At 34.5% G+C, this 13,782-nt stretch overlaps 1 protein-coding gene across 2 annotated transcripts; it reads left to right on the top strand.

Moving 5' to 3' along the window:
* The first annotated feature begins 1,640 nt into the window (after nucleotides 1-1,640).
* On the top strand, nucleotides 1,641-12,773 carry LOC142355373 (uncharacterized). 2 transcript variants are annotated; one of them, XM_075407570.1, is made up of 4 exons: nucleotides 1,641-1,747; nucleotides 2,060-3,342; nucleotides 9,290-9,467; nucleotides 12,410-12,773. In XM_075407570.1, the coding sequence occupies exons 2-4, from the start codon at nucleotides 3,044-3,046 to the stop codon at nucleotides 12,647-12,649; spliced, it is 717 nt and encodes a 238-aa protein (XP_075263685.1). In that variant the 5' UTR covers nucleotides 1,641-1,747; nucleotides 2,060-3,043; the 3' UTR covers nucleotides 12,650-12,773. The 2 variants fall into 2 exon arrangements, with proteins under 2 accessions (XP_075263685.1, XP_075263684.1); XM_075407569.1 differs by having other exon boundaries at nucleotides 12,404-12,770.
* The last annotated feature ends 1,009 nt before the right edge of the window (nucleotides 12,774-13,782 follow it).

The following is a 13,782-nucleotide window of genomic DNA, read 5'->3' as shown; positions in this document are numbered from 1 at the left end:
ACAAAATATCGAGGCAAAGGTCATAACTGTTTTGAAGAAAGATGCAACAATCGTTCTGTCATCGCGTATATCCTTGAGTTGAAAATGGTTCTGTTTTTTTGGTCAACCTGTCTGTGCAGGTGCTTCATGGACGATTCAAATAATAATAGGGGCTTTGAGTTTTTATACATTTCTTGGCATTTGGGGTCTAAAAACAATATATTCCACGCCACGCTGTCCACATTTCAAGTCCAGAGCAAAATTAGCATAAATTGTCACTAAATTAACTTTTCAAGGAAGTGATGTTTGACAGAAAATTGTTATCGGAAGAGAGCAAGACTACAAGCACGTTTTAGAATTATATTTTGAAGCGTGCGGCCAACAGTTTTTGTAGAAGGAATCAGTTTAGATTTTCTTACAAAAAAAACATTTGCCACTGTTGAGCACAATGCTTTTTAACAAAGCTGAAAAGTTTCACCAAAATTTTGTCACGGTTGCCCACACCATCACAGTTCTTCACAGTTCAGGTATCTCGTTTTCATAATAGCTATCATTAGGTCAATTAGAGCTTAATTTATTATTAATTGCAGATATTTCCCTCACAATTCGATTTGTGGGTCGGGAAGATAGTCAGCAGCGTAACAACTACCCAAATTAGGGTTCTCATTTAGAAAAATAAAGTTTTTGAATCTACTCTCGAGTAATCAACAAATTATTTCTAGCAAAAAATTAATTCTAGCTAAAAATGCCATTATACCTGATGCCATTTTACCCGACTTGTCATATACCCAATGCCATTTTACCCAATGCCAACTTACCTAAATTACCCCCTTGGGTATTTAGCCGACTATATAATTAGGTTGCAATGGGGTTTTACCCTATTGGGTTAAAACGGCTATTTAGCCGACTATATAATTAAATGCCCGTGGGACTTCATATGAGGCTATCACAACCGAACATGGGATTAAATTGTCCACATAAACAATTAAATAGATCCTGGTGATAGCGACTGCTAAATTGCAATAGGATAATTGGGTATAACGGCATTGGGTAAAATGGAATTGGGTAAATTTTCATGTAACCGTCATCCACGATTAACAAATCGACTGATCACGCTGAGAAACAATGACTCAGAGTTAGAAAACGTGACAAAGTTTCATCATTGTTGTCCACATCCCCCCATTATGAAATTTTGCGTTGTCCGGCGTAATTGAAGTTTAAAAAATGACCATGCAATATGTTTGCATAAATTTTAAGACATTACGTCTGTTACCAAGATCTTAGCCACACGGATCAAGATATATATGTTTTGAGCTTGATACTGAATTTGCCACGCATCCCTGGTTATATTAGGACAATCAAGATCTTCCATAATTTGGCGAAATAAATCAAATTTTCCCTTTCACTTGTTTCTAACTTGCGTATTTTTTCTATTAGTTCATGAGTTCCTTTAAGAATATTCTGCAGGTGCAAACCATTCATAAAATTATACTTTTACCATTTTTACCAATAGGGCATCAAACGCCAGACAGCAAATTTATTACTTCCTCTCGAAAAAGCAGCCAGCCGGTAAATTGTAAACAACATCCAGCGATTTCACTGTTTACTTTCAGTCGTATATCCAACTATAGTGTCTATCATATTATAGTATTAACCTGCAGAGCTTTTTTTCATAGTGCGTTTGTACTAATGTAGAATCAATTTTTATCAATTTTATTCATTGATGTACTCAAAAAGATTCATATAGATATATTTGTTAAAACAACAGGTAAAATTAGTTTTATTAGGAATAGGAATTGTTAGTCACTCCACCCCCCCCCCCCCCCCCCACCAGTAAGTCCCAACCATCTAAAGTGGATATTTTTTTACAACTTTTTAATAGGTGTATATTTACAGTAAATGCTATTTTCCTCTCGCATTATGGTATTCTGTTATGCAAACAAACAATTATCAGTTCAAATACTTGCATTATAGTTAGTTAGTTCTCACATCCAATAAAAGAATTATAGTTACGGCGGGTTGTAGGGTAGATGGGGGGGGGGGGGTGAGGGGGTGGAAGCAATTCCTTTTATTACCGTAGTTGGTGATCGAGTTATCATTTTAAAAATGTTGCAGATTTATCTCGCGAAAGGCGCAATAGATATACATCAAAGAGAAGCTCGTTAAAAGGTCGATAAGATGAATAGCATAGAAATTCCGTGTCAGAAAGAGTGAACAAAAGCAGATGTCGTAATTTTACACTTTTATCACCAGAATAACAGCCTTACAAAATACTTTGACGTTATCAATACATGCAATCGTTTGAAGTCACTTTCATCAAGTTAATACATGCGGAATTTGAAATCGATTTATCAAAATTTTCCTGAAAAAACAAGGCAAAATTTTCCCTGTTTGGACGTCAAAAAGGTATTAATGCTGATTGCGTTTTGCCTCAAATATTCCTGCTCCTACTTAATTCCCAAGTCGGTAGCAATCACCTTTCCATTGTAGAACTAATTGCATAGATAGATATATATTTTTATCTGTTCGAACCACAATTCTAAATTTCTAATTCCCACTATTCTTCCAGCAACCTCTTTTTCCACCGACGGAAGAATGGCGAACAAATAATTTTTCCATGGCGCGTGAAATGGATATTTCTTTGGCGGAAAATGGCTTAAAGAAAAGCAATCAAAGAAAAATTACCCATCAAGCGAAACGACATTTTCTACCCTGAGAGGAACTGTCACCTTTTCCTTATATCGTTAATTACCCCTTTTCCTCTTTCCAAAACGTAAACAAGATTTCAGCCTGTTTGGTTTACTTTTACAAGTGTAAACAACGCATTTTGTTTATTCACAACTTGTTCACTTTTTCCTCTTCAATGTAAATGAAGGAATAGTTGAAAAAGATACTGTATACTTGTAAGGATAGCATTTTTTACCCATTTTGAAAACATTATACACTTCACGCCGTCTTGTATTTTTGAAGGATTTAAGTGGGATTATATTTGCATCACGCAAGGTGTATTCTTCATATTTATTAATTTTATTTGCTGTCTTTGTTTGCTCTCCTTATTCCCAAAATGGAGCTCAACCAGGAGTCCCAAGTCATAGTGTTAAATAATAACATAGAAAACAACACCAACAACAACAACAGCGCCAGAAACAACAACAACAACAACAACTACAACAACAATAACAATAACAACAGGGGGTCGGAGGCTGACTTGGATAAACAGTCTAAGCGAAAAGGATCAATTTTGACCAGTTTCACTCGGTGTTGGAAATCGCCGGAAAGACAGGCAAAAGAAAAGGGGTCCGGCAGTAAACGAGATACTCTTCTTGTCTTTAAGAAGGACGAGACCAAAATGAGAGCCAAAAGGTAGAATTTTACAGTACATATCATCCGAATTTGTTTTTCTCACGTCTCTTTCATAAGTTGATAGTCAATAAGAAGGTTTTCTTAAAAATAGAGTTTTTCGATAGAGTTTATAATTTAAAAACAATCAGTTTTTAATAAAATTTAGGATTTTTTCCGTTTCTGCCCCCCCCCCTCCCGTTACGTTATGCACCCCCCAGTTACAGAGCACGTCTCATTACACAGTAAATCATTATGTAAAAAAGACACGTGCGTCTGGGGGGAGGGGGGCAAATAATATGCACCCAATAAGCTGGGGGAGGGGGGGGGGCACAAACGGAAAAGATCCAAAGTTTATTTTGAAAAGTATAGGAAACAACGAACCAAGAATTACAAAAGAGATCAAAAAATTTTTTCAAGTCTTCCGAGTTTTTCTATTCTAAATTTATAATTGGTTTTCGGTTATGGTGCTTCTTTGCCCAGTTGTGGTAATCTCTGAAAAAGTTGGTGAAAACTCATCAGCTTTATTATCACAAAGGCTGACGTCAGAGACCAAAAGTCGACGTGTCCACATCGAAATGAACGGAGTCTGGACCTAGACAACTTCGAACGCAGGAAAGTCTACTGGACATAGGCTCTTTCGAATGCGCATGATGAAGGCATAAGTACTTTCCGTGTGGGACGTTTTAGAAATACTGGTTTCCGTTTGGGACCTCAGCTTAGGCAGTGTTACATCAATAAAAACTAGGTGACAGACTCCGCTCCGATAACGTCAATGTATACAAATTTCGTTGACTCCCCTATTAATTGCACAAGGGGCGGTTTTGTAAAAAAAATGCGTCTTATTTCAACTTTCAAATCTAAATGAAAAGTTGCGCGCACATTTTAAGAGCGCCGGAATTGGTGTTGAATTTTTCGGCCGGGTTCACATTCTGCTTATTTTTTACTAGGTTTCAATCAACTATTATCACAAGGGGGAAATTAATAAGCAGTGAGATACTGAGGATATTAAGGAAAGAGGCGCAGGTGTTCGTGGGACCATTCATAGTTATATAAGTTTACATTTGAGATTGGGATGCGTCCTGTATGAAAGGTCGAGAATGGATTGCTTCCAGTATTAATTATAAAAGTCAGGTAATGGGTTCACCCGGCTGACTTCATGCTGAAATCATTTCTGATCACGTGACCCGTGGCCGAAGTGTGCACTTATAAGATTTTTATACGTTCAAAACCTGATTTCTGTATTACGATAACAGAAAACTTTGTTGAAATTTCCGAGCTGTTTTGAAAAATGCTTGCAAAAATTGTTAATCTGATTTCAAACATTTATTTTGATTACAAAAACGCAACTGACTGAAAAAGCTTAACAAAATGAAATAAAGAACTGGTATAAAAAATTACCAGTCTAATCAGAAAACTAAAAGACCTGGAAAACTGTAACAGTTCCTCTCAAACACTCTACTCTTACCTACGGAAAGAATTGAGATAAAATTTGCACCAAAAAAGTGCATGTAGAGACGACCAACTATGCAATTTCTGTCGAATTTGGAAAGAGAACTTTTCTGTTGGAAGGTTTCCGCTTTCTTTGGCTTTTGCTATTGCATTCTAAATTTTCGATTAATGCAATTGTTTTTTTTGACATTTTAATGAGAAGGTTGTTTTACCATTCATAAAAGAATTACAAATATCGAATCTCGAAATAACTTTTTAAATAAACATATCACGCTAAGACATTTTTCGTTGTGTCATATTTCCCTATTTCTCATACTTCCTTGTTTTAAAACAATTTTCTGAATTCTTCTGAAGGAAGCAGCCCGCAGTTGACGCACAGTGAAATTCAGCACTGTATGGTTAAAGTGCAATGTAAACATAAATGTTTGATTGCGAATGAAGTAAAAACACGCCGAAGTCTTTATAGCGGTGAATTTTTGTATTTAGAGACGTTAAATATCAACGTTAATAGAGATTTCAAATTATGGGTAACTACTCTATTTTAATTTTTCAAAGTTCTTTGTTGGGCAATTTATCTCCTTTGTAGCAATTTGGGCAATTTAATGTTATTTTTTTCAGTAATATGCCAAATTTTGTGTTCCTCTTCCAATATCTACGATTGCTCTCAGCTTCATAAAGAAAACATTATTATTGTCATTAGACAGTAATTCAATTACCCGAATTTCTTTTGTCCAAAGAAATGAGCAAGTAATTGACGGAAAATTCTTACCGTTGAATGCCAACTAAATATTGGTGCTCAAAAAAGCAAACGAGAAACTTATACAATTAATTACTTGCGATTTCGAAACCAAATTGTAAAATTACCGCTTGTCTGCCCGAAATCAAACGGATATATTGACCAAATTTTTCCAGTGGAAAACTACTAAGTTATAAAAATTATTATCAGGCTTAAATACTCCGAAGGTTAAGAAAACAAGATGATCACGTCTCCTTTGAAATACAAATTAGGCCCAAACAAATTTTTCTTAGCGTAGCAAAAGTTGTTTATGAGGAGTTTCTTATGATTATAGGAAGTGATGCGGAGAGATATATACAAAACGTTCCTCTTGCGGAGTGACCTTTGGAAAAAATTGACCCAACTTACAAACGAAGTCTTCCGACTTGATTTGATTTGTGCCCAAATTTTAATTGACATGATAAAAGCTCTGAAAAAATTTTGATCCAGCCTTATTTTCTATGATCAGCGTTGATTTAGACTGGACATACAGAACAGTTTTCTTTTTAATAGCCGCCCTAATCTTCTCAGCCGGCTATTATAGAGCTCCTATTTTTACAATCCAAGAATTGGATTATATTGGTGCTCTGTTTTTTTACAATTCAAAGAATTTGAATTGTATTGGGGCGCTGTCTTTTTTTTTAAGATCTGTTCACACATTTTCATGATTTTTGAAGTCAAAATTGGAGTGGTGATTTTGGTCACGCCGAAACAGGAAATGGAGCGAAAAAGCGAGTGCTTTTGCGGCGTGAATTTTTTTCGCTCTAATATTAAAGTAGAGTGAGAAAACGCTGTTTGAACAAAAATTCGCTTTCTCGCTAGTGGTTTTTTGTTCACATGCGGCAATTTCACTCTGATTTTTACTGTTTTTGCGATTTTTTGGATCGGATTTTTTTCTAAATAGTTTTCCCAATCCATTCACAGCTCATTCTAGACCTAGTTTTCTGTTAGAATCAAAATTACATATCTCACTAGTGGTTTTTTGTTCTCATTAGCAGCATTTTGTCATTGATTTTCTGTTTTTTTTTGTTTTTTTCATCTGACATTTTTTTAGAAATGGTTTTCCCATTTCACCCATTGTCCGTTCTAGGTCCAGTTGTTTGCTAAAATAATGAAAATTCTTTGAATTGTACGTCAGGACTTGTCCTGCTATGTTTTTTATTTTTGTAAGATGTTTTCACACCTTTTTTCATGACTTTGAGCTTTGAAAACGGGATAAAAAGGTAAAGCTCAGCGGGCATCAAGTTTAATGAGAGGCCCTTAGCCGCGTTTAGTAGTCCTTCAAGTGCTTAGAGCTACTGGGAAGGCCGTAAATCAAGGATAAAAGGTCATTTTTAAGAGTTTTCGCTTCAAAAAAGTTGCAATTTTTCTCGTTTTTTCTTAATTTTTCGAATTTGTTTTTGAAGCAGTCCAAAATTGAGGTTTTTACGAGTTCATAAAGGTCTTTTGCAAGACCAAATATTTTTTATGACCATTTTAAGAGCTATATGTTTTGGTACTTATAACATAAACTCTAAAACTTATACTAAATTTTTACAATTTTTTTTCATGTTTTTAGAAAATGTTTGTCATTTTTTCAGTTTTTTCAGCTCTAGGTGTCAAAGAACCTCCTCTAGGGTTTTATAATAGGTTATTGCATAGTTTCTAGTAGTAATAGAATGGTTTTCATCATTTTAACATCACGAATTTTAGCAATTTTTTTAATAAAATTTTAAATTTCTTTTTCAAATTTCTTAACTTTTATTGTCATTATCGAAGTATTTCCAGCCCAAGGTGCAAGGAAACATCCCATAGGATTTTGATAATGGGTTCTAAAAATATTGGCCGTGGTACCGTTTTCAACATTTTAATATCCCAAACTTTAACAGTTTTTTGATAAAACTGGCAATTTTCTTAATTTTTTTTTGAAAATTTGTCATTTTTCGTTTTCTCAAGCGTCGAGGGCCAACGAACCTCCTCCAGTGTTTACTGCACAGTTTCTAGTGGCGTGGAAAGAGTTTTAAATTTTTAATGTCTCAAATTTTGACAGTTTTTTTTAAATAAAGCTTGCATTTCTTTGCAAGCTTTTTTGAAAATTTTCCGACAGCGAGTTTTTCCGACATCATGGGCCCCAAAACTCCCTCTAGCAATGGGTAAAACGATAATACATAGTTGCTCGAGATAATGGATTGGTTATCAAAATTTTAGTAACACGAATTTCATCAATTTTTTGATAAATTTTCAATTTTGAAATTTTCTGAAGATTTTTGTCAAATTCCAAATCTATGGAGATTTATGAGCTAATAAAAATATTTAAGGAATTTAAAAGGATTAATTTAAGGCATTTATTTAAGACATTAAACTAATTAAAAAGGATACTAGATAATCTCTGGAGACAACGAAATGTTTCTGAAGACATTAATTTATCGAATTTTAACAAGATTCTGTTAAAAATTTTAATTGGTTTTAATTTTTCTGATTTTTGACAATTTTCTGATTGTAACGATCTTTACTGGCCAACGAAACTATTTAACGACTTGCAGATGGTATACATGACACAAAAACAGAGACAAAGAATTGGTTTATAAATATTTTTTCTGCGAAATTTAAAAACTTTCTTTAAACTTTGCAATTTAAATCTTTTTGATGCATTTGTCAGATTTCTAGCTTATCTTCCTTTACTGGATAATGAATCTCTTAAAAGTTTGTGCGTAAGTTAAAGAAAGTATCGAATTGTATCATAATGGGCCTTCTGGGTAAAAGCTTCAAGAGTTTGAGCAACGATTATTTTTTTGCTTAGTTGTTTGACTATTTTAGTTTCAATTTTTGAGGTTTTATTTTGGCTGGGATTGTTCAATTGATTTGCTGGTCAGGTACCATAGTTCGCAATTTTTTATTCAATTTGTTGGATTGTATTTCAGAACTTGTCCTGCTATGTTTTTATACTTCGTCGAACTTTTTTTTGGTTTACCTTTTTGCCGCTTTTTCGACGTTTTGCGTGAAATCTTTTTGACTTCTCTAGGCTAGTTTTACCCTTCTGTCATTCTGCTCAAAGTCCTTTTAAACAGCAGCTGCTCAGCAAAGCAATTCAAAATGAAGAGAGTCAATATAAAAAAATCAAATCAGAAATAGAAACGGGATAAACCCATAAAGCCTTTTTTAGATGCCTGGTACTTGAACTTTGCTCTCATAAGTTTTAGTTACTATCTATAATGCTTATTGGTATTCATACTAGACCCTGTAGCCTCTCACTGAGAGACAAGAGTATGTTCAACTACGAAATGACATCAAAATAAATCGCACATAGAATGTTTTTGGATCAACGGCGAGTTATGGGAATCAACGGCGGCTATTTTCCGGCAATCTGCCGGGTATGTTGTATAGTGTAACACTAACATGGAACTACTTAACTGTTATCAGTGTTCGGCGAGAGAACAAAATTGCAAAAAAATGTCAAAGATGTAAAACGTGTGAACGGCAAAAAACGACAACAATTCATTCGGTTTTGTAGAAAAATATGAAAAGTAGAAAATTTTTAGGCTCAATGAAGCGAGTAACAATAATAGCAGGAAAATATATAGCAGAGAAATTTCTTTTGTGAGATTATCGTTAAAATTGATATCTTGTAATATTCTGCCTGAAAATGGCTAGTCTCCCAGATGGTGAGTTCAGCAGAATTCTTTCAAGATTATGTAAAAATGAAAGCTAACAAATTTATAACAAATTTAGCAATGGTATTGTATAATGAAGTTTTTTCACTTTCAGCGGTGAGCATGAAGATGATAAGAAGAAAGAGAAGAAAGAAAAGAACAGCAGTGGAAATCGTAACAGAGCACTGAGGTCAAAAAGTTGTCTGCCTGAGGGACTCAGCGGAACAGCTACAAAAGTGGCAGCTGTGGACAGTATGTGTACAAACAACAACATTGATGAGAACTCTAAAGAGGTAATTTTTTATCGCAACCCTAAAACTGCTACCACGGCAAACAGAATTGAATTGTTTCTTAAATAATGGCAAAAATTTTTTTTTATACGTTTCGTGTTAATGTAATGGTCAAAAGTTTTTTTTCCCCACAAAAATGTGATCCCTTTACAGATCATGCCAAACCAGTGCCCTTATCAAATTAGGCAGATCAATTTGGTTCGTTCACCACCGTCAGTTATGCAAAATGTATCTTAATAAAGGTGGTGGAAATTTGAAATTTTATTGTTAGAAGGCTTCCAACTGGGGGACTAGCTAGAGACCAAAATTCTATCGAAATTCCAAAAAAATTGATTTGTGGCTCCTTTTGTTCTTTGGAGTTTACTGTTTTTGTCCCCAAAAACAATTGAATTATTATTCAACGACTGTAACACCAGCAACTCAGTTCAATCAATCACACACGACTATGCTTAACTCAATCAATTGACTTAATAGCCCAAATAATACAAACAAAATCTGCATCCTAATAGCTCTGCTCCTAGCTAGAATGTTATTATCCTTGCAACTAAGGATTCTGTCCAAATCTGCAGTTTCACTCAGTGCAACTACGCAAGAATGTTCTTTCGCAAAGAACTCACTAAATGACTATAATTTTTTCTCATTGAGAAGCAAAAGCTCCTCTCGAACGTTCTTTTTCTCTTTCTCTCTCTCTCTTTCTCTTACTTAAGAGTACTAAAATTTATTTGTTTTTATCAGCATTTAGTAAAGTATCGTTTCGATAAGAACAATTTGACCTATCGTATAAATGCAATAGTGGGCGACAAATGTTGATCCTAAGAATCAAATTGTCTGATGTAAAAGTTTGCTCATTTTAACCTTATATCTGTACTCCAATTTGCTCAGCATATTCATGACTCATCAAAACTCATGTCACGTGCTTGATCACTTTCATAAGTGTACTTGCATGCTTTTGTTTCTTAATTATACAATCTCTTCCGTTTTAATATGTATTTACGCTCGTATGTCCATATAAAGCAGTTTTTCAAAAACTTCAATTAAACTGTTTTTCTAAAAACAATGATAGAGGAAGTTGCAAACCTGATTTTCTGAGAAAACACTTCCTTAGGAACATGCAGCCGGTTTGAGTCATTTTAGTTGGAGCACGTTTTTCAATAGGAAGAATTGTTCTCGTTTCACGTTGGACATTCCGGAAAAAACTCGCTGTTTTTTCAGTGTCAGCACAATCGTCCAAGAAGTCAACAGTTAAGTTTTGACTCCAAAAAAAGAACACTAATTACAATTACGAGAAATTGGGAGGTGATGAAATTTCGGACATTTATGTATTCAACAAACAGGTTTTTTTTGGCAAAACTCTTCCAAACAACACTTGTACTCGTCACTACCCTTCAATTTAGTCTTGATGAGTTCTTGGGAACAAACTTCAACTTTTTATCCTTCTCAAAAATCAAATTTACTACGCAATTCAATGTCTTCATTCAAAACGTGGCTTTGAAACATTTTGGTTTACAGAACGTCCAGTTTTTTTTGCTGAATATTATTTGTAATTTTGATACTTTCTACTCTAACGCTTTCAACGAGTTTGCTTCATGTATTGAGAGATAAAAATCTTGAAGAAACACGACGTGAATGTGTCGGTTTTTAATGATCTAAATAGATGTTCCAACGAAGCGCATGAAAAAACAATTGTTTAAAATGTTCTATTTACAGTTTGTTTTGTTTCAAATGAATTTTTCTCCTATTGTGCTTTCTATCCCTGCTCATGGCAATGACCGGGAAAATTCCAAAAATAGTCATGAAGTTTTTGGGAGCACGTTTTTAGTTTTGTTCATTTTTTGTACTGTTTTGTAGACTAAATATACAATTTCAATTCTGAAAACACCATTCAATTCCTCCAAACATGCAATTGCTTACAGCGAAAAAATTTCAACTTTTTATAACGATTGGGGTTTTAAGTAGTTCATTTTTAACGTTTGAGGGAGACACCTGAACCAAACTTCATGGATTTTTGAAAATTTTTTTGTTCTTATTATCTCTGTAATCAAATTGGGTTCACTGCATGTCATATCCTCCGTTATTCGTTCTTGGTCCTTCTCAATAGTATAAAACTTCGCAAAGCAAGTTTCGCTTTTATTTATATAGCAAATTTGAACTAGATTTCACTCCAAACTTCTCTGCTCGTGTTCGTGCTATTTGTTTACTCACAGTTAATGTTCAAGATCAGATTCAAAATTTTGGAATTTAATTTATCAAAATCTAAGTTTAAACCAAGAGACCTTAGCGTTAGAGTTTTTAAAGTAATGTTAGAAACGAACTATACAAATGTGTTTATAGGACAAAGGAAACTATATACTCTTTTGTACTTATATCCAATGTCCTAGTGGTCAAATTCCACAAAACGTGAAAAAAACATGTCGATTAGGGCTGATTCGATTGTTTTGTGTGAAATGTATCAGTTCATAAAGTGAATACTGCCGTATCACATGTAATCGCAAGAGATCGTTCTACATCCTAATAGAAAGTGGTTACAAAAAACACCTTTTCCGCCCTACTTTTACATATGATGCAAAACCACCGAAATTACGAGTTGAAATTTTCCTCGAAAGTGTTATCATAAAAACAGATTTGTTCAAGTACAATCTATTTTTTAGTGAACGTGTATTTATTAAACACTGGTTTTTATTTCTGAATATACATATTGGGATTTCGTTTAAAAAAAGTAGTTGCGATAGACAAGTATAAAGTTTGCCAGTCTATGAGAGCTGATAAAGACATAAGAACTACACGCAAGTAGATTTTGTTAAGAAAACTTAGAGCTGAAACTAAGACTTCTAACGTTTTTTTTCACTCAAATTTATATACATTAAATGCAATAAAATTCCTCTAAAGTCTTAGTTAAGTCAGAAGGGTTCACAAATTGAAAGGCTGTAATGTGATTTGAGATGAAGCTGTTGAGAGCAGTTCCGGACGCACCCCAGGTGTGGAGTGAGGATGATGCGGCCAGTCTAATCAAGGCAGTCTGGAGGGCCCGAGAGACGAGGAGATCCATGCCACACATTCTACCGCTCATCGCTACACAGTCACTGCCACCTGCGTATACAGCGGGTGAAGGAGAGGAGGGGTGTGTCACACCCACTACTCAAAACTCAACAGCTGATGAGGAAAACACTCCTGTGAAAAACAACTAACACCTGTTTCTCCCCTCCCTCTCACTCCACCCCCTCTACCCCCCACCCAAAAAAACACACCCCCCCTCCAACATCTGCTTTTGAACTAGTATTTCCACCTACGCTGTACCGTATAAATTGGCGTTTTTTTGGACCACTTCGAAAACTGATATTATCAGAGCTCTGAAAAATTACAGATCCAAGACAATTTGTTTGAATCAGCCGGAGTCTTTAAGTTTAAGCAATGTTTTTTCAATTTTTACCCCTCTTCAGATTATAAGAACGGTTTATAACCACCGTCAATATGAAATTTTATTAGATCTTTTTAATAAGATTCTTGGCAAGAAAATGCCGCGGTAGATAAAGTTGCAAGATCTTTGCTTGAGTTTCAAGAAATTGATTATCGTGATTATTTTAAGATCCTAGCATTGAATCGTGGCGGAACAACTCAGATTAACATCATAAAAGCAGAGCTGAATCATAGTAGTTTCAGTTTTCAAAATTAAATTGATTTTTTTCTTCAAATTTCCATTGGCTAATGGCCAGATTTGATCTTTAAAACAAGTATCTTGTTTGGTAGTTAGGCAGTTTTACTGGTTTTAACTATTATAACTGGTTTTTACAGTTAATGACTGCTTTAGCTGGATTTCCAGGACTGCACCTGGATTTGCAGATTAATCACTATCATTCGCAATTTGCCACATCACTCAAAATTTAAAAATTGTTTTTTGAAAACTTCACAAAAATTGTATTACTTGTGTATGAATATAATATGAACATTATTACTTAATGTTCAGCATAAAATCATGCAAAAAACTGTTCTGCAGTTAAATTGTGCATGATTGATACTATGTTTCAGTACTGACTTTAAGATATATCGAATGTAATGAACCAGTACTGTTTTACTGTGCTAATAGGGTCCGGCAAGATATTAATAGGATATATCAAGTTCTGACAAGAAAATCAAGACGCTGCATGACCTGACGAGGGTTATCAGATTTATTTTTCAGTGCATCAGATCTTATTATGCTATCTATAATACTACCTGTTTTCAATACAACACGCAAATTTTTTTGTTGAGGGGGGGGGGGGGGGGTTGCAACAACCAAATTGGACACAAAAAACAAAACTGACCTAAAAACATCTCTTCAGAC

Source organism: Convolutriloba macropyga, unplaced genomic scaffold (genome assembly GCF_964194025.1).
Source record: "Convolutriloba macropyga unplaced genomic scaffold, txConMacr16.3 SCAFFOLD_775, whole genome shotgun sequence".
In the NCBI taxonomy this organism is placed as follows: Eukaryota; Metazoa; Xenacoelomorpha; order Acoela; family Convolutidae; genus Convolutriloba; species Convolutriloba macropyga.
Note: the sequence above shows the minus strand (reverse complement) of the source record. Positions and strands in the feature narration are given on the sequence as shown.

Bases quoted from the DNA above. Each gene is read 5' to 3' on its own strand.
- LOC142355373 (XM_075407569.1), top strand. From the start codon at position 3,044: ATGGAGCTCAACCAGGAGTCCCAAGTCATAGTGTTAAATAATAACATA. The intron at 3,343-9,289 runs GTAGAATTTTAC...TTTCACTTTCAG, and splicing joins ACCAAAATGAGAGCCAAAAG to CGGTGAGCATGAAGATGATA. The intron at 9,468-12,403 runs GTAATTTTTTAT...ATGTGATTTGAG, and splicing joins TTGATGAGAACTCTAAAGAG to ATGAAGCTGTTGAGAGCAGT.